Below are 24,727 nucleotides of genomic sequence, written 5' to 3' on the forward strand. Positions count from 1 at the left end.
AGTAACTGTAACCCTGGCAACCCATTAGTTACCTCTACATCCTGCAGGCTGAAGTCGTTCTGGTCTTTGAAGTTGGCAGCCCCAGCGCTCAGCTCCATCAGCATCTTGGCGATCTCTGGCTTTATTGCTGCAGTCAGCCGGCTGGCCGCCTCCATGACATGTTCCTGCACGTCCTTAAGTTGCATAGCTGCTTTCGAGTAGTGGGAGTTCCTGAACACGCTGCTGAACAGGTCAGTGAGAAAGGCGCTGGCCCTGCAGAACACATTCAGTGCATCCAGGTACTTGGAGATGCCCTGCTGAATGTCAGCGACCGCAGTGGTGTTGGGGGGAGGTGGTTGGCAGCTGCCGGGCATGCCCATCCCGGTGGAGCCACCCATGGGGGAGCAGGTGGAGCCCAGGGGGGCGCTGAGGGTCCGGCTCAGCTCAGGCATCTGGTATTGCTGGACTTTCTGCTTGGACCCGCCGAGCAAAAAGCGCCGCTTGTAGTCCATTTTACTTTCCTGCGCACTACAACAATACATAAGTGTCAGGCTGACTCTGGAAGCTCCGGATTTCAGCCAACCAGAAGCTCTCTTATAGAATACAACAAACCAATAGTCCTGGAATTTATGTAAAAAGACAACTTAAGGGCTCCATCTGCCAGAAGCTCATCTCAAAATGCTTTGTAACTAACAGAGCGATGCAGAGAGCAGGGTAAAGACTTGCTAACTGAGTGTAATGTTTATGTGCAGCCCTGCTGCAGCTCACGGTGGACAGTCCCAGCAAAAATAACAGGCAGAAATGCACCTTTCCAAATCTGTATTTTCTGCCTCAAAAGGGAGTCAATGGTTTATGAGAGGACAGATCAAAAAACTGAAAACACTCCACGATTCTCTCATTCCAAGACAAGATTCATGTGCATAACAAGTCCTTCAAAGAAGCAGAAAATGTCTTTGTATAACATGTGTATAGTTTGTATATTTAGATGTTTTTACTGATAAATCTTTAAAAGCTGTAAGCAAAAAACAAAAGCCAAGAATCTGAAAAGAAATGTGGCACTGGTCAACAGCAAGGAGTCTGACAAAAAGAGACTAAATCGGTTCTCCGGTAGGACAATGGCGCCTTGTCACTTCACTTCCTCTCTGCAATGGCAGCCTATTGGCTGTGTGTATGGAGCAGAGCGAGGGCAGACAACCAGTCCGTCAGAGATTCTCTTCACATTGTCTGTGGCGGTGAGCAGAAGCCAGCTGATAGGACTGCTGTTGGAAACTCCTCGCCGTTTCCTTCTGCTGGCTGAGGTAGTTATTAATCACTGAGGAAACAAAATGTGCTCCCAGATCTCGCCGCTTCTCCTCCACAAAACACAGATTAGAAGAGCGACAAAAGCACAAATGTATCTGTAAGGCCTCTATGTCATTTCCTAAGGGAAGAAAAGGGAGAAACAAAAGTTAATGATTTCAGAGGAAGGATGAGCTGTTTCAAAGTGCTGTTTTTTCCAATAGAACTTGGCAGTTGAGGCATTTCTTGGGAAGATAAAATTGTAGAACAGACCCTGCCTTGGAGACAGAGGGGACCGGACATGCAGGGAAGCCCATGGACCTACCATGTCATGGGAGGCAGCAGCGGAGAGACAGACATCAAATCAAATGTACTTATAATATAATTATAATACTAAAGTGCCTATAAGAACATCCAACAGTAAAATACAGAAACCCAGCCTAAAACCCCAAACAGCAAGCAATGCAGATGTAGAAGCACAGTGGCAAGTGAAAAACTCTAGAAAGGCAGGAACCAGACTGAGGGGTGGCCAGCCATTAAGGCCAGATTATTCTTCAAACTAGAGGTCGACCGATTATGATTTTTCAACACCGATACCGATTATTGAAGGACCATAAAAGCCAATACTGATTAAAAAATCTGCCGATTTTTAAAATTTTAATAATGACAATTACAACAATACTGAATGAACACTTATTTTAAGTTAATAGAATATATCAATAAAATCAATTTAGCCTCAAGTAAATAATGAAACATGTTCAATTTGGTTTAAATAATGCAAAAACTAAGTGTTGGAGAAGAAAGTAAAAGTGCAATATGTTCCATGTAAAATATGTGCCATGTAAGAAACATGTTCAGAACATGAGAACATATGAAAGCTGGTGGTTCCTTTTAACATGAGTCTTCAATATTCCCAGGTAAGAAGTTTTAGGTTGTAGTTATTATAGGACTATTTCCCTCTATACCATTTGTATTTCTTTTACTATTGGATGTTCTTATAGGCACTTTAGTATTGCCAGTGTAACAGTATAGCTTCCATCCCTCTCCTCGCTCGAACCAGCAACACAACGACAATTAGCGCGCGCTAACTTACTAGCCATTTCACTTCGGTTACACCAGCCTCATCTCGGGAGTTGATAGGCTTGAAGTCATAAACAGCACAATACTTGACGCACAACGAAGAGCTGCTGGCAAAACGCACAAAAGTGCTGTTTGAATGAATGTTTACGTGCCTGCTTCTGTCTACACCGCTCAGTCAGATACTTAGATACTTGTATGCTCAGTCAGATTATACGCAACGCATGACACGCTAGATAATATCTAGTAATATCAACCATCTGTAGTTAACTAGTGATTAGGATTGATAGTTTTTTTATAAGAGAAGTTTAATGCTAGCTAGCAACTTACCTTGGTTTACTGCATTCGCGTAACTCCTTGTGGAGTGCAATGAGAGAGAGGCAGGTCGTTATTGCGTTGACTAGTTAAGGTTGCAAGAAGGGATCCCCCGAGCTGACATGGTGAAAATCTGTTGTTCTGCCCCTGAACAAGGCAGTTAACCCACCGTTCCTAGGCTGTCATTGTAAATAAGAATGTGTTCTTAACTGACTTGCCTAGTTAAATAAAGATGAAATAAAAAGGTGTAAAAAAAATGCATAATAATAAAAATCAAATCAAAAACGGCAAATCGGCGCCCAAAAATACTGATTTCCGATTGTTCTGAAAACTTGAAATCGGCCCTTCCGATTAAATCGGTCGACCTCTAGTTCAAACGTTCATAGTTGACCAGCAGGGTCAAATAATAATCAGTTGTTATAAAGGGTGTAACAAGTCGGTACCTCAATTTCCAAGTGAGCAAACTGGTTCCAAAAACCATTAAAAAGGCCATTACACCTAATGTCAAGTTTAACAGTTCTCTCTATAACCAAAAGGTAAAATGTCACTTATTTTTTTTCATTAAAACAAAAAAACATGAGCAGTCTACTTCAAACACGGTGCTTTGAGAGAGGTAGTCTAACTAGTGAAATGAGCAGACTCTCCGGTCTCTAAATCCCATGAATTACAGTGACTGCAGCAACTGCCAGATGCCCAACACTGCCTGCTGCTTAAAATAGGGATATTAAGGATACAGGAGTAAACAGGAAACAGGAGCTTGACTAGCCAGGTCCAGCCCAAGGGTCCTAAATCCTAGAAACTGCAGAAAAGGGAAGTTACGTCAGAGGTCTTTGAATCCAATAAGGAAACTGTTGTGAAATACAGTAGGACTCAGGTCATAACAAAGGAGGCAGAGCCAGCCAAGTATTGTGATGAATAAACAAAGCCAATATTGCCTCTGATATTCTCATTTTGACTTATCAAACCATGAAGTGTAGGCTGTCAGGTTTGTTGTTCTGACTCCAAAGTGAGTTTGTGGGTCTTGGTGTCCTGCTGACTGGATCAGACGCCCAGCCAGGCGTCGCACCATTAAAAACTGTTCAGTTTGTGTCCATGTGAAAACACTGCTGCCATGTCTGCCTAAGATGAGCAGGCCAGGCACGGCACCAATATTGATGTGACCCGTCCCACTATCCTTTCTCCATTGGCAGCCAAGCTTCTTGTTCCAATGCGTAAAGTATTAGAGCTTGCACCCAAACAAACATGTAATAGGAGGGTCCCCAGTCTGTGCTGCTGGCTCAGCGCCCAGTTTAACATCCTTCCTTCGGCAGTGTGCACTCAGGGCTAATGTTAGCTCTGCCTCCACCACTCACTGTATCTCAGCTGCTGCTACTTGGACAAGGAGCTTAGGTTTCCGGGAGCAAGCTCTGTCGCCAGATACAAAATGAGCTCCGAAGTATGATTTACCTGTGCTATATCTTCGAGGAATTTGTCAGCACTGAAATGTAAAAGAATGACACAGGCAGCAAATACCAAATGTATATCCATGACTCTTTTCAAAAATCAACTACTAAAGGTAGCCTCATGGTGGTGGACGGGGCAGCGGTTCCTCAAGCTGACAGCTCCTTCTGCCACTGAGGCACCAGGCCACTGACAGCAGGGTACAACCACATGGCCACCATTAAACAGCCCCTCAGTCTCCTCTCACGAGGTTTATTTCAGCCTACTCAGCCAAACAGCTTCCCTACACCTTCCCAGCACTGTACAGCTTTTAGGACTCAAAGTTTGAGCTCAAAAATGTCCTCTACATCTGTTGCCAATGAAGAAAAGGAATGCTTTGTGGATTCAAACAAGAACACTTCAAAAACAAGTAGAGACCATTTCAATCCCATCATACCCTTTTATATAGTCTGTTCCCCATTTCATTGATAGTCTACTTCAACAAACATTTATAGTATCTAAAGGTAATGGGTATCGACCTAAATATGCAACTAATACGACAAGGAAAAACAGTTCAAAGAAGCAATAAGCACAAATTGCTTTTCAACAATTAAAATGAGCAGGAAAAATGAAAAAAGATATTACTAGCATTTTGTAGTTAAACATTCTTACAGTCACATTGTAGATGGATGGGATATGGGGTAGCCTAGCCCCAGACTCCGAGGCAGCAGACAGGCCAAGGGTCAAGCCAATTGCTGCAAGCAACTGTGTGACAGAAGCAGAGCCAGGCTCTGCCTGCCCAGAGAACACAAGGAGGGCATTGTGGCAAGCACCGGCCTCCTCCATACCACCACACAGAAAGAAGAAAAAAAAACAAACACCCTCAGCCAGCTGCAGCAGGATTCTCATAGAGAAAGGGCACAATATGGTCTATAATTTGAATGTTTATCTTCAAAATACATAGTATGCAGGAGAATCTCATTCTGAAATTAGCCAACCTAACTGGCTGTACACTAGTAGGCCAAGATATTATAACATGTGATATAAGAAGCTTATGTCTGTAAAAATAGCAGGCTGGCTGCTGAAACAAAGGAGGGGATATGCTTGGAGACCAAAAAGGTCTGAGGCTCCTAACTATGTAAGCTTACATTCCGTCGCCAACAGTGCACTTGTTTATATAGCTCGAAGGACAAAATGTTGGCCCTGGTGTTCAATCGTTTCCTAGACAAGCCATAAGAAGATGCTCATTTTCAAATTGTTAACTAAAATATCCTACTAACTTTCCTTATAAGTTTCACAATTTTGACAAACTGGTATAGGTGTTGAGTAATTATTTGAAGGCAAAATGTAAACCTATATCGCACAAGCGGTAACTTCAACCCAACAACCACTTACAGGATGTATGAAGAAACCGAAATGACTTTAAAAGGATTCCTACAGTTCCCTACGACTGAATTATAAAAATAAACAAAAAAGATCAGAGTAAGGAATTCTCAGATCATCTCTTCTCAATGGTAGTCATGAGTAAAGCACAAACTGTGTTGGGCATAGATAGAAGCACAACGCCCAGCCCTGCCCTGGAGACTACAGTGACCTGACTCGAGCAGCTTCCAATTCAAAGCCTTCTCCTGTCTACAGGTCAGTTTCAGCAACAGGCTAATATCGAACGCGGCTCACATTTCACAGACCTCTCGAGGCACAGCATTGGAAGAGGGAGCACTGCTGGCTAGCCTAGCGGATGTAGTTTTAGAGTTTCTCTTCTACATAAGAAGCATGACATCTGTAAGCATCCTCGAAGGAAGCAATGTCATTCTTAAAAAAGGGGAATCTGTGATATGTAGCTACTTTTATCCCCATATGTAAAATGGCACACCTTGAAGGCTACAGAACAAAACGGGATGCCATATCCATTCAAGAAATACCATGGAAGACAGAAATGGCTCACTTAAAAGAGTAAGGTCAAAGGTTTCATGATTTGCCAACCACCATTTTATTTTTAGCCAGGACAAAAGTAAGACTTTCCTATTCAACTCCAGGAATAGACAGGATATGGGGTTCCTAACGAAACAGAGCCCATTTAGTGACTTTCACAACAGATTTCCCATTGAGCAAATCTGATACATCATTCCTCTCACTACACAAAATGAGAAACCTACTGCCCCTTGGTAAATAAACAGCACACCATGTAGCCAATACTACCCTTCTCACAACTGTTACCTAGCAGACTCAGTACCATGATTTACAGATGACAAACATCTACCATTTAAATTTGTACATGATGTGCATACTAACAGTGAGTAACTTCATTGAGAACACTTCCATTCATCACACTGGGGATAAAGAAAAAAAAAAAAAAAAACTAACTTGAGTGAAACTGAAGTCTGTCTCAGATCGATTGTCGGGGACCAAGTTAACCTCCCCTTTCATCTAAACCTCCCGTATTGACCATCCTGCTTTTAGGGAAAGTTTTGTACATGTATGAAACTGCGAGTTTGACTAACTCCAGAGTCCTTCCCAGGATCATTTGTATGTAGAAGGACTGATAAGCTCAGTTATTTTCCTTTTAAAAAGGAGGAGTGAATGAAAATAAAAAATTATGCCTACACCATCAAATGGACATTTCCACCTCCAGAAATGAGCCCAATAATATATTGGTTAAAAATAAATACATTAACATATTGGAGCACGCATTTAGCCTATGCATGCTATTAGCAATAAACAGCATCACCTGTAGGCCAACTGATGCAGCATAGTAGCTATAAATGCATAGAGATGGATAAGCCCCATGCTTCAGCCCATTTACCCCCATGCACACTTATTATTCATAATTAAATTATGATTAATTACTATTCCCTCCAATAGATTTTATTGGTTACTATTACAAAGTACGTAATTTAAGAGCGCTGTGCCAAACGAGCTCGATCACACCGACAGCGTCATTGCATTTTGGTACACGAGAAATGCATTCATATCCAATGGAATGCTGCATTTGTTTTGCAGAGGCAGTGCGTTCTGTGTGGTGCATACATTGTATTAATCAAAACATATGCGTCAAACTGTATGCATAGACTGCTTGACAGAAATGGTAGCGGAAGGTAAATATTGAACATTTGTTGCACACATATCCAGATGCTGCTACTGCATACTATTTTGCGCAGTGACGCTAATCAGTGTGATTAAGGTATAAACCATGCTTAAAACTCCGGTTGTAACTGCATTTCTAAATTGATGCTGCAAGCAATTTTTAAGAGTAAAGAAATAAACTCAGTAACATTTAGGGATGTGCCCCAAAATATATTTAATAAGTTCACCGTTTAAAAACATACACTGCCTTCGGATTAAGACCCTTCGACTTTTTCCACTAAGTTACAGCCTCATTCTAAAATTGATTAAACCACCCATCAATCTACACACAATACCCCATAATGACAAAGCAAAAATGTATTTACATTTTTTATATTTGCTCATTTAAACTGAAAAGTACTTTGTTAAAGGCAGCAATTACAGCTGACTCTTCTTGGCTATGACGCAACAAGCTTTGCACACCTGTATTTGTAGAGTTTCTCCCATTTTCCTCTACAGATCCTCTCAAGCTCTATTAGGTTGAATGTTTGATCGGGTTCAAGTCCAGGCTCTGGCTAGGCCACTCAAGGTCATTCAGGGACTTTTCCTGAAGCCACTCCCGTGTTGTCTTGGCCGTGTGCTTATGGTCATTGTCCTGTTGGAAGGTAAACTTACACCCCAGTCGGCGGTCCTGAGCGCTCTGGTTCACATATTAAATCAAGGATCTCTGCACTGTTTATTTTATTTTTGCCTTGATCCTGACCAGTCTCCCAGCCACTGCCACTGAAAAACATCCCCACAACATGCTGCCACCACCATGCTTCACCAGATAATCTTGTTTCTCTTGGGCTGTCATGTGCTTTTTACTGAGGAGTGGCTTCATCTGGCCACTCTACCATAAAGGCCTGATTGGTGGAGTGGTGGAGTGCTGCAGAGATGGTTGTCCTTCTGGAAGGGTTTTGGTACCCTTCCCCAGATCTGTGCCTCGACACAATCCTGTCTCGGAGCTCTATGGACAATTCCTTCAACCGCATGGCTTGGTTTTTGCTCTGACATGTACTGTCAACTGTGGGACCTTATATACACAGATAGGTGTGCCTTTCCAAAGCATGTCCAATCAATTGAATTTACCACAGGTGGACTTCAAGTTGTAGAAACATCAAAGATGATAAATGGAAATAGGACACACCTGAGCTCAATTTCAAGTCCCCTAGGAAAGGGTCTGAATACTCACAGTACGAGTCAAATTGACACACCTACTCATTCAAGGGTTTCTTTATTGTAGAATAGTGAAGACATCAAAACTATGTAATAACACATATGGAATCATGTAGTGACCCCCCCAAAAAAAGTGAACAAATTGATCAAAATATATTTTATATTATTTGAGATTCTTCAAAGTAGCCACCCTTTGCCTTGATGACACCTTTGCACATGACACTCTTGGCATTCTCTCAACCAGCTTATTGAGGTAGTCACCTGGTATGCATTTCTATTAACACGTATGCCTTGTTAAAAGTTAATTTGTGGAATTTCTTTCCTTCATAATGTGTTTGAGCCAATCAGTTGTTGTAACAAGGTAGGGGTGGTATACAAGTCCATATTATGGCAAGAACAGCTCATATAAGCAAAGAGAAACAGTTCATCGTTACTTTAAGACATGAAGGTCAGTCAATTCTGAAAATGTCAATAACTTTGAATGTTTCTTCAAGTGCACTCGCTAAAACGATCAAGCGTTATGATGAAACTACCTCATGAGGACCGCCACAGGAAAGGAAAACCCAGAGTTTCCTCTGCTGTAGAGGATAAATTCATTCGAGTTACCAGCCTCAGAAATTGCAGCCCAAATAAAATGCTTCAGAGTTCAAGTAACAGACATCAACTGTTCAAAGGAGACTGCATGAATCATGCATTCGTGGTTGAATTGCTGCAAAAAAAAAAATCACTACTAGGAGGACACCAATAAGAAGACTTGCTTGGGCCCCCCCAAAAAAAACTGAGCAATGAACATCAGACTGGTGGTAATCTGTCCCTTGGTCTGATGAGTCCAAATTTTTGATTTTTGGTTCTAACCGCCGTGTCTTTGTGAGACGCAGAGTAGGTGAACAGATGATCTCTGCATGTGTGGTTCGCACCGAGAAACATGGTGGTGTGATGGTGCCTTGCTGGTGACACTGTCCGATTTATTTTGAATTCAAGGCACACTTAACCAGTATGGCTACCACAGCATTCTGCAGCGAAACGCCATCCCATCTGGTTTGCACTTACTGGGACTATCATTTGTTTTCCAACAGGACAATGACCCAACACACCTCCAGGGTGTAAAGGCTATTTGACCCAGGAGGAGTGTGATAGTGCTGCAATAGATGACCTGGCCAATTGAGATGGTTTGGAATGAGTTGGACCGCAGAGTGAAGGAAAAACAGCCAACAAGTGCTCCGCATACAGTGGAGCTAAAAAGTATTTAGTCAGCCACCAATTGTGCAAGTTCTCCCACTTAAAAAGATGAGGCCTGTAATTTATCATAGGTACACTTCAACTATGACAGACAAAATTTGATTTTTTTTTTTCTCTCCAGAAAATCACATTGTAGGATTTTTTATTAATTCATTTGCAAATTATGGTGGAAAATAAGTATTTGGTCACCTACAAACAAGCAAGATTTCTGGCTCTGACAGACCTGTAACAACTTCTTTAAGAGGCTCCTCTGTCCTCCACTCATTACCTGTATTAATGGCACCTGTTTGAACTTGTTATCAGTATAAAAGACACCTGTCCACAACCTCAGTAACACTCCAAACTCCACTATGGCCAAGACCAAAGAGCTGTCAAAGGACACCTGAAACCAAATTGTAGACCTGCACCAGGCTGGGAAGACTGAATATGCAATAGGTAAGCAGCTTGGTTTGAAGAAATCATCTGTGGGAGCGATTATTAGGAAATGGAAGACCTACAAGACCACTGATAATCTCCCTCGATCTGGGGCTCCATGCAAGATCTCACCCCGTGGGGTCAAAATGATCATAAGAACGGTGAGCAAAAATCCCAGAACCACACCTAGTGAATGACCTGCAAAGAGCTGGGACCCAAAGTAACAAAGCCTACCATCAGCAAGGGCATTGAAGATGAAACGTGGCTGGGTCTTTCAGCATGACAATGATCCCAAACACACCGCCCGGGCAACAAAGGAGTGGCTTCGTAAGAAGCATTTCAAGGTCCTGGAGTGGTCTAGCCAGTCTCCAGATCTCAACCCCATAGAAAATCTTTGGAGGGAGTTGAAAGTCCGTGTTGTCCAGCAACAGCCCTAAAACATCACTGCTCTAGAGATCTGCATGGAGGAATGGGCCAAAATACCAGCAACGGTGTGTGAAAACCTTGTGAAGACTTACAAAAAACATTTGACCTCTGCCTTTGCCAACAAAGGGTATATAACAAAGTTGAGAGAAACTTGTTATTGACCAAATACTTATTTTCCACCATAATTTGCAAATAAATTCATTAAAAATCCTACAATGTGATTTTCTGGATTTTCTTTCCTTCTCATTTTGTCTGTCATAGTTGAAGTGTTCCGATGAAAATTACAGGCCTCTCATCTTAAGTGGGAGAACTTAAACAATTGGTGGCTAACCAAATACTTTTTTGCCCCACTGTATGTGGGAACTCCTTCAAGACTGTTGGAAAAGCATTCCAGGTGAAGCTGGTTGAGAGAATGCCAAGAGGGTGCAAAGCTGTCAGGGCAAAGGGTGGCTACTTTGAAGAATCTCAAATATATGAGAATATATTTTGATTTGTTTAACACTTTTTTGGTTACATGATTCCATGTGTTATTTCATAGTTTTGATGTCTTCTATTATTCTACAATGTTGAAACTGTTAAAAATAAAGTAAAACTCTGGAATGAGTAGGAGTACAAACTTGACTGGTATGTAAATAATGTATCTGTACTTTGTTTTTAATAAATTCGCAAAACATATCTAAAAACCTGTTTTCACTGTCATTATGGGGTATTGTGTATAGATTGCTGAGCAAAGTTTTATTTAACCCATTTTTGAATAAGGCAGTAACGTAACAATGTGGAAACAGTGAAGGGACCTGAATACTTTCGGAAGGCACTGTATATCCAGTCACAAGACAGCTGCACTGCTGCCAATGGTTTGGGGTCTAACAGTGCTTCCCTTTCAGATGGTTTAGCATTGCACCTGTACTACCATTACTGTGGCTCAATTCCACCTCTGCAAAGATTGCATTTCCTAATCAAAGTATAGCCATACAGGACTTCGCTGCTGTTGCTTGCCTTGCTCTGGTATTTTTCCCAACTGGTAACGACCACAAAAAAATAAAGTATTACTTCACTCCTTGTACGTTGGACTCCCGTTCTCGACTCCCATTTCTAAGTATCAAGAGTCACTTCCACTAGGAATTGACTCCTAAGACACTATTTTTGGAACGTAGGAGACTGATTAGTTGCCGTACCTTCGAGAACAAACACTCCCATCTGTCATAGTGAGCTTGCGAGGGACGGAGAGGGGCACAGTATAGGCAAGTCGCCCAACAGGCAGACATTCAGAACCGTGCACTAGGCCCATCTATAGGCAGTCAAAGCTGTATCTCACAACGGAATGCTACAGCTCGCAATTTCTTGGTTGCAATGTCTTGCAACTTCAGTAAAGCAGGGCCTATCAATGAATAGGCTAGGATATTCTACAAACAGACCGAAGACTGAACACACTTGCATCAACAGCAAAGAGATGGGGTGTAATCATTAGTCCAAACAGTTGCAACTAAAATAAGTTAATTGAACAAGTCCAGGCAAGTCCCTTCCCATTTTGTTCCATATAAGAAACATAATGAATACGCCCCAGGCGAGCCAGCACGAGGGAGAGAGGGGGCAGGCAGAAAACAGTGGTACACATACTTTGTGATGTACATAATGTAGATCCCTTCTCTCATCAAACATCTCATTCCAAAATCATGGGCATTAATATGGAGTTGTACCCCCCTTTGCTGCTATAACAGCCTCCACTCTTCTGGGAAGGTTTTCCACTATACATAACATTTCCGCAGGGACTTGATTCCATTCAGCCACAAAAGCATTAGTGAGGTTGGGCACTGATGTTGGGCGATTAGGCCGCGCTCGCAGTGGATGTTCCAATTCCAGCCAAATTTATTTTGATGGGAGTTGAGGTCTGTGCAGGCCAGTCAAGTTCATTCACACCGATCAACAAACCATTTCTGTATGGACCTCGCTTTGTACATTGTCATGATACAGGAAAAAGGCCTTCCCCAAACTTTTGCCACAAAGTTGGAAGCGCAGAATCGTCTAGAATGTCATTGTACACTGTAGCGTTAAGATTCCCCTTCACTGGAACTATTATTTATCCTTCAAACCTTAGTTGGCTCTATGCAGTCAGGCAGGTAGCGTTTTCCTGGCATCCGCCAAACCCAGATTCATCCGTCAGACTGCCAGATGGTGAAGCATGATCCATCACTCCAAAGAACGCGTTTCCACTGCTCCAGAATCCATGGCAGTGAGCTTTACACCACTCCAGCAGACGCTTGGCATTGCGCATGTTGATCTTAGGCTTGTGTGCGGGCGATCGGCCATGGAAACCCATTTCATGAAGCTCCTGACGAACAATTATTGTGCCGAAGTTGCTTCCAGAGGCAATTTGGAACTTGTTCGTGAGCGTTGCAACCAAGGACAGGCGAGGTTTACAAGCTTCAGAACTCAGTGGTCCCGTTCTGTGAGCTTGTGTGGCCAAACACGTCGCAGCTGCTGCTCCTATAAGTTTCCACTTCACAATAACCCCACTCACAGTTGACCGGGGCAGCTTAAGCAGGGCAGAAATCTGCCAAACTGACTTGTTAGAAAGGTGGCATCCTATGACAGGAACAAGTTGAAAGTCACTGAGCTCTTCAGTAAGGCCATTCTACTGCCAGTGTTTGTCTATGGAGATAGCCATGCTATGAGCTCAATTTTATACACCTGTCAGCAACGGGTGTGGCTGAAATAGCCGAATCCACTATTTTGAAGGGGTGTCCACATACTTTTCACAAAAGTTTGCCTCTTCCACTGGTCCTCAAATTTCCCCAGGCCTTTATAGTTAGTTTTAAACTGCACTGCAATTTAAATTAATAATAGCAAATGGGATCCCCCTCTTTAACTATGGCCAAAACTGCTTTCAAAACAGATTTCCCGCAATTGCATTAAGGACTGTCGTGCAATGACTGCTTGTCAGATTACATGTTTCCCTCCCTATTTTTTATTTATTTGACATTCATTTTACTAGGCAAGTCAGTTAAGAACAAATTCTTATTTTCAATGATGGCCTAGGAACTGCCTGTTCAGGGGCAGAACGACAGATTTGTTCCTTGTCAGCTCGGGGATTTGAACTTGCAACCTTCCGGTTACTAGTCCAACGTTCTAACCACTAGGCTGCCCTGCCCCCCCTATGGCTCTCGCAACTTAAATGCACCTCGAGAAGACTATTTCTAGCACACACAACAAGCAGACTAGGTAAAAAAATAAAAAATAATGAGGGAAAAAAATATAAAATAAATCAACTGTTCTAATAACATTACATGGTAAAAACAGTAGCAATGGAAAGTTACATCCTGCTTGATAAAGTATAGGCTTTGAATTACTTCGCCAGCAGCTACAGTAGTCTACACAGCGCTGTTTGAGTTGAGCGCCGAGGTGGTGAGCATTTGACTATTTAATAACACTTCATCTGAAAATCGGGAGTGTCAGCAACAATCATACATATCAGTTCAGTGCACACAGCGTAACAGAAAATAAAGTAGAATACATTTGGGAATTTATTTCAGAACAATGCTTTATTAGGCCGTCATCTACAAAAAAAAAAAAAGACCTCTCCAGAATCCATATGAAGGAAATCAGTCAGAGTGTCAAAGAACTTTAGCCCCTCTGACAGACTCAAAGGGAGGAAAATAGCTGAGAGCAGGCTTGCACTGGTTTCCCAGGATACAGCAGGCTGAGATTTCCCCTCTGGAAGCCCCTTATGACAGTCCATTAGCCTCAGTTCACCATCCCCCATACTAGAGACTGACTGCGGAAGAGTCTGGATTTATGGGGTGTCCTTCAGCTGACGTATTACAACGCTATATTTATGTGTTATGTAACCATCTTAAGTATGTGTAACTACTAAAAAAGGTCATTGGGGAATAATGAATTTAGCTTGATATGAACCTACAGGAAATTGCTTGTGCATTCTGAAAGATTCCCTGCTGCTAGCTAGGCTAACTTATCAAGACATCAATTAATGATCAATTCCCCCAAGAATACTATATTTTTACGACCAAGAAACCTCAGGTCAAGACTAGCTGTGTGTCTGACAAATGGAAATGCCTCCTGAGACACAAATGTTGTACCTTCTATTTGGCCTAGATTTGAGCAGTCCATGTGTAAGTCAAAGGGGAAAATAACCTTGTAGCATATGTTAATATCCTAGGAAGTAGAGGTTGACTGATTAATCGGAATGGCCGATTAATTAGGGCCGATTTCATAACAATCGGAAATCGGTATTTTTGGACACCGATTTCAGATTTTTATTTATTTATTTTTACACCTTTATTTAACTAGGCAAGTCAGTTAAGAACACATTTAAGATCCAATCTTGCACCCTTACAGTTAACTAGTCCAACGCAATAACCTGCCTCTTGTTGCACTCCACAAGGAGACTGCCTGTTACGCGAATGCAGTAAGCCAAGGTAAGTTGCTAGCTAGCATTAAACTTATCTTATAAAAAACAATCCTAATCACTAGTTAACTACAGATGGTTGATGATATTACTAGATATTATCTAGCGTGTCCTGCGTTGTGTATAATCTGACTGAGCATACAAGCATCTAAGTATCTGACTGAGCGGTGGTAGGCAGAAGCAGGCGCGTAAACATTCATTCAAACAGCACTTTTGTGCGTTTTGCCAGCAGCTCTTCGTTGTGCGTCAAGCATTGCGCTGTTTATGACTTCAAACCTATCAACTCCCGAAATGAGGCTGGTGTGACCGAAGTGAAATGGCTGGCTAGTTAGCGCGCGCTAATAGCGTTTCAGACATCACTCGCTCTGAGCCTTGGGGGTAGTTGTTTCCCTTGCTCTGCATGGGTAACGCTTCGATGTGGTGGCTGTTGTCGTTGTGTTGCTGGTTCGAGCCCAGGGAGGAGCGAGGAGAGGGACGGAAGCTATACTGTTACACTGGCAATACTAAAGTGCCTATAAGAACATCCAATAGTCAAAGGTTAATGAAATACAAATGGTATAGAGAGAAATAGTCCTATAATAACTACAACCTAAAACTTCTTACCTGGGAATATTGAAGACTCATGTTAAAATGAACCACTAGCTTTCATATGTTCTCATGTTCTGAGCAAGGAACTGAAACGTTAGCTTTCTTACATAGCACATATTGCACTTTTACTTTCTCCTCCAACACTTAGTTTTTGCATTATTTAAACCAAATTGAACATGTTTCATTATCTACTTGAGGCTAAATTGATTTTATTGATGTATTATATTAACTTAATTCAGTAATGTTGTAATTGTCATTACAAATAAATTAATAAAATATTTTTTTATTTAATTTTTATAAATCGGCCGATTAATCGGTATCGGCTTATTGGATGACCAAAAATAATAATAATAATAAATTAAAAATAATAATTTGATATATTTTTTTATAAAAACGTATCAGTATCGGCATGGAAAAATCATAATCGGTCGACCTCTACTAGGAAGGGATGTTGTTGACACTTACTCTGCCTATGTATAACATCCACAAAAAGACAAGGAGTCCTAGGGCTTCTATTTGAGACATTTTTTAAGTTGTTATTGGCACTACCACTGTCAGAGCCTAGGCAATGTGGCTGTGGCATGCATAAGGCCTATTCATCAATGTGATTTTTCTGCCAATAACAAACAGAAAAGCCACAAATGTACAGTACCATGTTTATGCCATGCCTAACATTTATTCTCCACAAATATGACTCACAGATTATCTATGGAAATCATTCTGCTGACACACAAAAATAATATTGCTGTTTAATTTGATGTAGTCTACTTAGCCTACTGTATGGGAATAGAGCAAGTAGTAATTGTTTGGTCTCGAGAGAAATCTCATTCAGGGTTAGCACGGATTAGAGGGCACAGAGGTTGAAATATATATTATTGAGAAATACAGGATGAGGCAAGTGAGGATAACCTCCACTTGTATGGCTTCATTTCTGACCCAGTAGCCCCGGCCTTCACATGTCTGAAAGACATTGATAGTTGAAGGATTATGGTTACTGTCTAAGGGTAGTTTTGAAGAGGTTCAAACCTGGGTATTATTAGGCTTGCCTTCCTGCTACACCTGTTATTTTATGACATTCTTGAGTGCTGCTTCCCTCAGGATCTAGGAATTCATCTGAGACTAGCCCTCGGGGGGCCACCAGTCAGAAAATTCCAGTGAAAATTGCAAAACAAAAGTCCTGCCATTTTTGCTAAAAAGCTGCCATCAAACTACAAAACCCTCATAGTCCTACATTCCAAAGCCAGAATTAGGTGAAAACAAAACCATGGAACACTAGAATCAAACTTGTTCATCTGTGATTTGTTACACCCCCTCCCCCCAACCACCATCAGATGCCATTGTGACATTCTAAACTCTGATGAGAGTCAGAGAACAGCTTATTCTAAGCATTGCAGCATGAGCAACACTAGAATGCTTTGTTAATGGAAATATCACTCTGGTTCATCCAGATAGTTGAAAGAATAGCCAAAGCCATGAGACAAAAATAGATATCTTGTAACTATTGGGCTCATGGGCTGACTCACACACATAACAGGAAACAAAATGATAAAGGATCTGCTGATCAATACATTAGTTACACTGACAAAAACTAACAACTGGTCCATGGTCAGAGACAGGGCTAATCAGGCGTTGGATCAGGTCAGGGAGAGAGTGAACAGAGGCAGGAATCTGCAGAGCAATACATTTATTTCCATAGCAACAGAGCTGAGGAACATGATGCAACAAATCAAAGAGCTTCTCAGTATTGTTGGAAAGATGCAGTCTGACAAAGCCCTCTCTCTACAGGCAAACAAATCCAGGTGAATATTAGGCCAATTGTCCTACCAGTAGTGTTTCCGCCAAACTGACTTGATGCAGATAAAAATCAGTGCATGAATAGTTATTCGGAAAGTACTCAGACCTTGACGTTTCACATTTTGTTATGTTACAGCCTTATTCTAAAATATATTCAATGAAATAAATCCTCAGCAATCTACACGCAATACCCCATAAAGACAAAGCAAAAACAGGTTTCAATGTGTTTGCAAATGTATATAAACAAAATATTTCTTTTTAAAGAAATACCTAATTTACATAAGTACTCAGACCCTTTCCTATGAGACTCAAAATTAGGCTCCGGTGCATCCTGTTCCCATTGATCATCCTTGAGATGTTTCTACAACTTGGAGTCCACCTGTGGTAAATTCAATTGATTGGACATGATTTGGAAAGGCACACACACACACCGGTCTATATAAAAAAAGGTCCCACAGTAGACTGTGCATGTTTGAGCAAAAACCAAGTCGAGGTCCATGGAATTGTCCATAGAGCTCCAAGACAGGATTGTGTCGAGGCACAGATCTGGGTAAGGGTACCAAAACATTTATGCAGCATTGAAGGTCCCCAAGAACACAGTGGCCTCTATAATTCTTAAATGGATGAAGTTTGGTACCACCAAGACTCATCCTAGAGCTGGCCGCCCGGCCAAACTGAGCAATCGGGGGAGAAGGGCCTTGGTCAGGGAGGTGACCAAGAACCCAATGGTCACTGAGACCACAGCCTGAGAGGATCTGCAAAGAGGAATGAGAGAAACTCTTCAAATACAGGTGTGTCAACCTTACAGCATCATGTCACCATGTTGAACAATTTTACAGAATTTTCCTGTTTCCATCACAGCTGTTATAATTATTAAAAAACATATACAGCATGACTTTACTTGCATGAAAACTGGATGGTAACGTGGTTTAAGTCAAGTCAATCTCCATAGAGGATGGTTTCTCCAATCTGCATATAGTAAAACAAACTACAGCAAAGTATAATATCTCCTCAAGCTATGGATGACAGGCAATAATGCAATGTCTGAAAATGTGACAAGCTCAAAGCAAACAGAAACCCAACGGTAAAGAGGGGGGCAGTGACAAATCTGTGTGTTGGAAATGTTGGTTTACTACAGAGGAGAGATGAGATGACCAACAACTGGTCTATACTCAAAAACTCATTGACACATTTAGGCTACTAACAGTATTTGGCCTATTTTAATTAAATTCTAATAAATCTTTAAATCTAATTAATTATATATATTATATATATATATATATATATATCAAAACAAAAGACCACAGCATTGACAACCTGATTCCACAATGATAAAATAGCCCAAAAAATGAGAGATGTTTATATTGGTAAAAACCTCCGCATTCTTCAGATCACTTGTGGAGCAACAAGATTTTAGGCAGAAGGTCATACTTTTTCCCCCCTCTCTCCAAACTGCAGCAACCCAAACAGGAAATACATTCCACATAACCAAAGGAGGCAGACATGGCAATAGAAGCTGCCTTTAGCTCAACAATACCAAAGACCTCTGGGTTGTAGTAGCACATATAATGGGATTATTCAAATCCTTTAATAAGGTTGTCAGTTGAGTTGGACAGTACTGATCGAAATGTGTCTTACGTGTATAACATTCAGCCACACCGAGGTGGGGAAATAAGTGAGAATGCTATTCATGGACTACAGCTTAGTGTTCATCACCAAGATAGGGACCCTGGGATTGTACCCCTCCCTCTGCAACTGGATCCTGGACTTCCTGACTTGCCAGCCCCAGGTGGTGAGGTTATGCAACAACGAAGGCTGGCTCAATTATCAGATAATAGTGTAACTGACAATTATGGACAATAACCATGAACAAAAGCAATTCATTATAATAGTCTTAGTACATTCATTTTTAGGAGAAGGGGGAATTCAACTTTATATTCAAACAGATCAAGTTAACTGCTATTGGGTTAAGTTTTACATGAACTGGGTAAAATTGGTAATCATTTCACGAGCAGAGCGGCACACCTTTATTTAACTAGGCAAGTCAGTTAAGAACACATTCTTATTTTCAATGACGGCCTAGGTACGGTGGGTTAACTGCCTTGATCAGGGGCAGAACGACAGATTTTTACCTTGTCAGCTCTGGGATTCAATCTTGCAACCTTACGGTTAACTAGTCCAACGCTCTAACCACCTGCCTCATTGCACTCCACGGGGAGCCTGCCTGTTACGCGAATGCAGTAGTTGCTAGCTAGCATTAAATGTATCAATCATAATCACTAGTTATAACTACACATGGTTGATGATATTAATAGTTTATCTAGTGTGTCCTGCGTTGCATATAATCGATGCAACGCTGGGGGATGATTTAACAAAAATGCATTTGCGAAAAAAGCACAATCGTTGCACGACTGTACTTAACCATAAACACCAACACACAGGAGTATATATTTTTAAACCTGCATATTTAGCAAAAAAAAAATCCAGGTTAGCAAGCAATATTAACCAGGGGAAATTGTGTCACTTCTCTTGCGTTCATTGCACGCAGAGTCAGGGTATATGCAACAGTTTGGGCAGCCTGGCTCATTGAGAACTAATTTGCCAGAATTTTACGTAATTATGACATAACATTGAAGGTTGTACAAATGTAACAAGAATATTTAGACTTAGGGATGCCACCCATATTTCACTGAAATAAACGTTTTGTTTTCAAAATGTTTCCGGATTCGACCATATTAATGACCAAAGGCTTGTATTTCTGTGTGTTATTATGTTATATATATTTTTTTATTTAACCAGGTAGGCAAGTTGAGAACAAGTTCTCATTTACAATTGCGACCTGGCCAAGATAAAGCAAAGCAGTTCGACACATACAACGACACAGTTACACATGGAGTAAAACAAACATACAGTCAATAATACAGTAGAAACAAGTCTATATACGATGTGAGCAAATGAGGTGAAGGCAAAAAAAGGCCATGGTGGCAAAGTAAATTCAATATAGCAAGTAAAACACTGGAATGGTAGATTTGCAGTGGAAGAATGTGCAAAGTAAAAATAAAATAATGGGGTGCAAAGGAGCAAAATAAATAAATAAAATAAATACAGTAGGGGGAAGAGGTAGTTGTTTGGGCTAAATTATAGATGGGCTATGTACAGGTGCAGTAATCTGTGAGCTGCTCTGACAGTTGGTGCTTAAAGCTAGTGAGGGAGATAAGTGTTTCCAGTTTCAGAGATTTTTGTAGTTCGTTCCAGTCATTGGCAGCAGAGAACTGGAAGGAGAGGCGGCCAAAGAAAGAATTGGTTTTGGGGGTGACCAGAGAGATATACCTGCTGGAGCGCGTGCTACAGGTGGGTGATGCTATAGTGACCGGCGAGCTGAGATAAGGGGGGACTTTACCTAGCAGGGTCTTGTAGGTGACATGGAGCCAGTGGGTTTGGCAACGAGTATGAAGCGAGGGCCAGCCAACGAGAGCGTACATAATTAAGTCTATGATTTGATATTTTATAGAGCAGTCTGACTGAGCGATGGTAGGCAGCAGCAGGCTCATAAGCATTCATTCAAACAGCACTTTTGTGTGTTTTGCCCACAGCTCTTCGCAAGCACAGCACTGTTTATGACTTCAAGCCTATCAGCCTAATGGCTGGTGTAACCGATGTGAAATGGCTAGCTAGTTAGCGGGGTGCGTGCTAATAGCGTTTCAAACGTCACTCGCTCTGAGACTTGGAGTGGTTGTTCCCCTTGCTCTGCATGGGTACCGCTGCGTCAAGGGTGGCTGTTGTCGTTGTGAGCCCAGGTAGGGGCGAGGAGAGGGCCGGAAGCTGTACTGTTACACTGGCAATACTAAAGTGCCTATAAGAACATCCAATAGTCAAAGGTTAATGAAATACAAATGGGAGAGAGAAATAGTCCTATAAATACTATATTAACTACAACCTACAAACTCTTACCTTGGAATATTGAAGTCTCGTGTTAAAAGGAACCACCAACTTTCATATGTTCTCATGCTCTGAGCAAGGATTTAAACGTTTGCTTTTTTACATGGCACATATTGTACTTTTACTTCTCCAACACTTTGTTTTTGCATTATTTAAACATGTTTCATTATTTATTTGAGGCTAAATTGATTTTATTGATGTATTATATGAAGTTAAAATAAGTGTTCATTCAGTATTGTTGTAATTGTCATTATTAGAAGAAGAAAAAAAAGGCTGATTAATCGGTATCGCCTTTTTCTGGTCCTCCAATAATTGGTATTGAAAAATCATAATCGGCCAACCTCTAATTGACAGATTACATTTGCATAACAATTACTCGTTACCCAGAATTCCATAATCGTCACAGCCCAAGCAAAAACACCTCTGCCACGTTGACCCTCAACACGTGGGCCCCTCTGGGGTTTGTGCTTAGTGGTCTCCCTGTTAATGCAAGACTGCGTGACCACGCACGACTCCAACATCAACAAGTTTGCCGACAACACCGTGGTAGGTCTGATCACCGACGAGTCAACCTATAAGAAGGAGGTCAGCGACTTAGCAGTGTGGTGCCAAGACAACAACCTCAATAAGACCCAGGCGATGATCGTGCACTATAGGAGAAAGAGGGGAGAGCATGACCCCATCAACATCGATGGGGCTGTTGTAGAATGGGTTGAGAGCTTCAAGTTCCTTGGCGTCCACATCACTAAGGACTTAAGGATGGTCCACACACACAGTCATGAAGAGGGCAAAGCAGCGCCCCTTCCCCCTCGGGCTGAAAAGTTTTGGCATGGGCCCTCGGATGCTTCTACAGCGGCACCAGCGAGAGAATCTTGACCGGCTGCATCAGCACTCTGTATGGCAAATGTACCACCTTTGACCTCAAAGCGCTAGAGGGTGGTGCGGACAGCCCATACATCACTGGGGCCGAGCTTCCTGCCATCCAGGACCACTATCAGACAGTGTCAGAGGAATGCCCGATTGCCTATGACTCCAGCCACCCAAGCCATAGACTGTTCACACTGCTACAGTTGGGCAAATGGTACCAGAGTATCGGCTCTCGGACCAACAGGCTCAGAGACAGCTTCTACCCCCAAACCATAAGATAGCCAACTAATGGTACCCAGGCTATGTGGCAATCTGCCCTGACTACCTTGCACTGACCCTACGCACACACACAAACTACATCACACAAAACCTCCCACACACACACACACTTTCCCACTCCTTCTAGTCTGTTCTTTGTTTTACTCTTACTACCCCTCCTGATGCCTAGTCAATACCCTGCCTCCATGTACATATCTACCAAAAATACCTCCTACCCCTGCACATTGATCTGGTACTCCCTGTATATACCGTAGCTCCATTCTTGTGTATGTTATTCCTAGTTACCATTTTATTATTAAACTGCATCGTTGGAAAGGACTCGTAAGCAAGTATTTCATGGTAAAGTCTACACCAGTTGTATTCGGAACGTGACAAATAAAATGTGATTTGAGTGGGAAGATACTGTACTGCTGGCATATATCTTGGCAAAATGTGTCAAATTCTCAATCCAACATTACCGCCCAAGCAGAACACTATAACAGTCAACAAACCACGCAATACCCAAATCAATGTATTACATCGAAAACGGTGCAGCATTATTGATATTATTTATCAAGCAAGCTACCAACTGCACCGGATAGCAAGGGCTTCTCCCGTTCTGAGGATGCAGCAAGCTTGCTCCGGCTGTCACTCACTGGTTAGCTTGCTATAACACAAGCAAATGTTTATGAAAGCGAGACATAACGCAACCTAGATATACTAGCACGGCTAAATACCGATGGAGTGTAAAGTCAGTAGAAATCTAGCTAACTACAGTAAGCAGATATGAGCTCGGAAGACCAGTTGTGGGGTGATTTTCTTTCAAGTAAAGAGATCGCAAAATTGCCCAACCAGCTTGTTAATTGTTATAAAAAAAACACATTAGATTTGACCTACTATAAATCGGTGATAATCTTTCAAATCCGACCAGCTTGGTACTAGCCGGTTGTGAGATCAGTTCAAGTGAGCCGATATAACAAGCTTTGAAGCATAGAAAAATGCATAGACGTAGCTCGTAGACTAGTATTTATGAATCTGATCACTATTTAGCAGGAAGGTGCAACATAATCTCCGCAAGCGCAGTACACCGGTTTCATCGAAACTCATGCAGACAACACCGTGCACTATGTTGCAAGCTATTAATACGGCCTTTTAACGCCCTAAACTAAAACGCCTCTGTCAGGCTCGAGTGGAGAAAAAGTTCGGCAACATAAGTTACACAAAATACATAAGAAACTATCACTGTAATAAACACTACCCGCTTTGGAAAAGCATTTATTGTATTTATTTCACCTTTACTTAACTAGGCAAGTCAGTTATGAATACATTCTTATTTACAATGACGGCCTATCGGGGAAGAGTGGGTTAACTGCCTTGCTCAGGGGCAGAACGACATATTTACCTGGTTAGTTCGGGGATTCGATCCAAAAACGTTTCGGTTACAGGTCCCAACGCTCTAACTACTAGTCCCCATAAGGACACACACCCAAAGATCTAACGTTAGCAGCCAGGTAACTAGTAAATTAGGCTGTACATTTTCAGAATTACCATAGACTTATTAGGGTTATTTACCGATTGTAAACATGTTTGGCCCCTACTTAGTAGACAAGTTTACCTAGCTTAGTTACCTAGCATTAGTTAGCGGACTATCTACCTTCCCTGACCCTCGAAAGACACTCCTTGAAATTACCTCGCAGGGTGGGCAAAGATACAACATATTTGCAAAAACAATGTCCCGAAACCAAACAAATCACACCTAACTAACGTTAGTTATCCACATCTACATTATATCATGGATATCTTAAAATACATTCTAAAAGCCAGTTCACTACCACGCATTCATAGTTTGAATATCTTAGAATTTCTAGCAACGGTTGCTAAAATTGTAGGTTTCTGGTTAGTATCTACTGAACGGCCACAGAACTCCCAAAGACCACAGCTAACTAGCTAGTTATCGACAACTAATGTAAGCATTAGCTATCTAGGTACTGTAGCTAGCGCTCTGCGACACGATTTTTTAAAAGCTAGAACACAAAAAAACTAACCTAATACAACTGGGACACTAGGGTACTATTCCTTGTTACAAAAACTGTTATTTGTGACGAGAGTAAATGTGTTAAGAGCTTTCAGATAAAACGTTTTTTAATCAAAGTAGAGTTGATAAGCGCATCACTTACCAGCTAGCTAGGCATCCACCCTCTTGACAGCGAATGAAGTCTGTATACAACGGATGTGACGTTTCTCTATATAAACCAGAGCGCGTGAGCTAAACTCCAAACCTTCGGTTGATCACACCGGATCAGACACACTCAAAAACATCGAATTCGAAGTGAATGCAGAGGTGAAAGCTTCAGATATTAACATATTTTTAGATCAGCATTGCTTCATCACAAATATTATGTTTTATGTAGATAACATGGCATGACATTA

General features: G+C 41.5%; 1 protein-coding gene across 2 annotated transcripts in view; it reads right to left on the reverse strand.

Moving 5' to 3' along the window:
• The window catches only part of LOC109884758 (uncharacterized protein KIAA0355), a 44,523-nt gene extending 19,935 nt beyond the window's left edge, over positions 1 to 24,588 (reverse strand). The window contains exons 1-2 of one of the 2 annotated variants that reach the window (XM_031831205.1): positions 24,475 to 24,588; positions 33 to 1,399 (exon numbers count right to left, since the gene is read on the reverse strand). In XM_031831205.1, the coding sequence (XP_031687065.1) occupies positions 33 to 521 (489 nt within the window). In that variant the 5' untranslated portion in view covers positions 522 to 1,399; positions 24,475 to 24,588. The remainder of the gene's footprint in view (positions 1 to 32; positions 1,400 to 24,474) is intronic. The other variant, XM_031831206.1, reaches the window with a different exon arrangement.
• Between the last annotated feature and the right edge of the window lie 139 nt (positions 24,589 to 24,727).

Source organism: Oncorhynchus kisutch, linkage group LG8 (assembly GCF_002021735.2).
Source record: "Oncorhynchus kisutch isolate 150728-3 linkage group LG8, Okis_V2, whole genome shotgun sequence".
Taxonomy (NCBI): domain Eukaryota; kingdom Metazoa; phylum Chordata; class Actinopteri; order Salmoniformes; family Salmonidae; genus Oncorhynchus; species Oncorhynchus kisutch.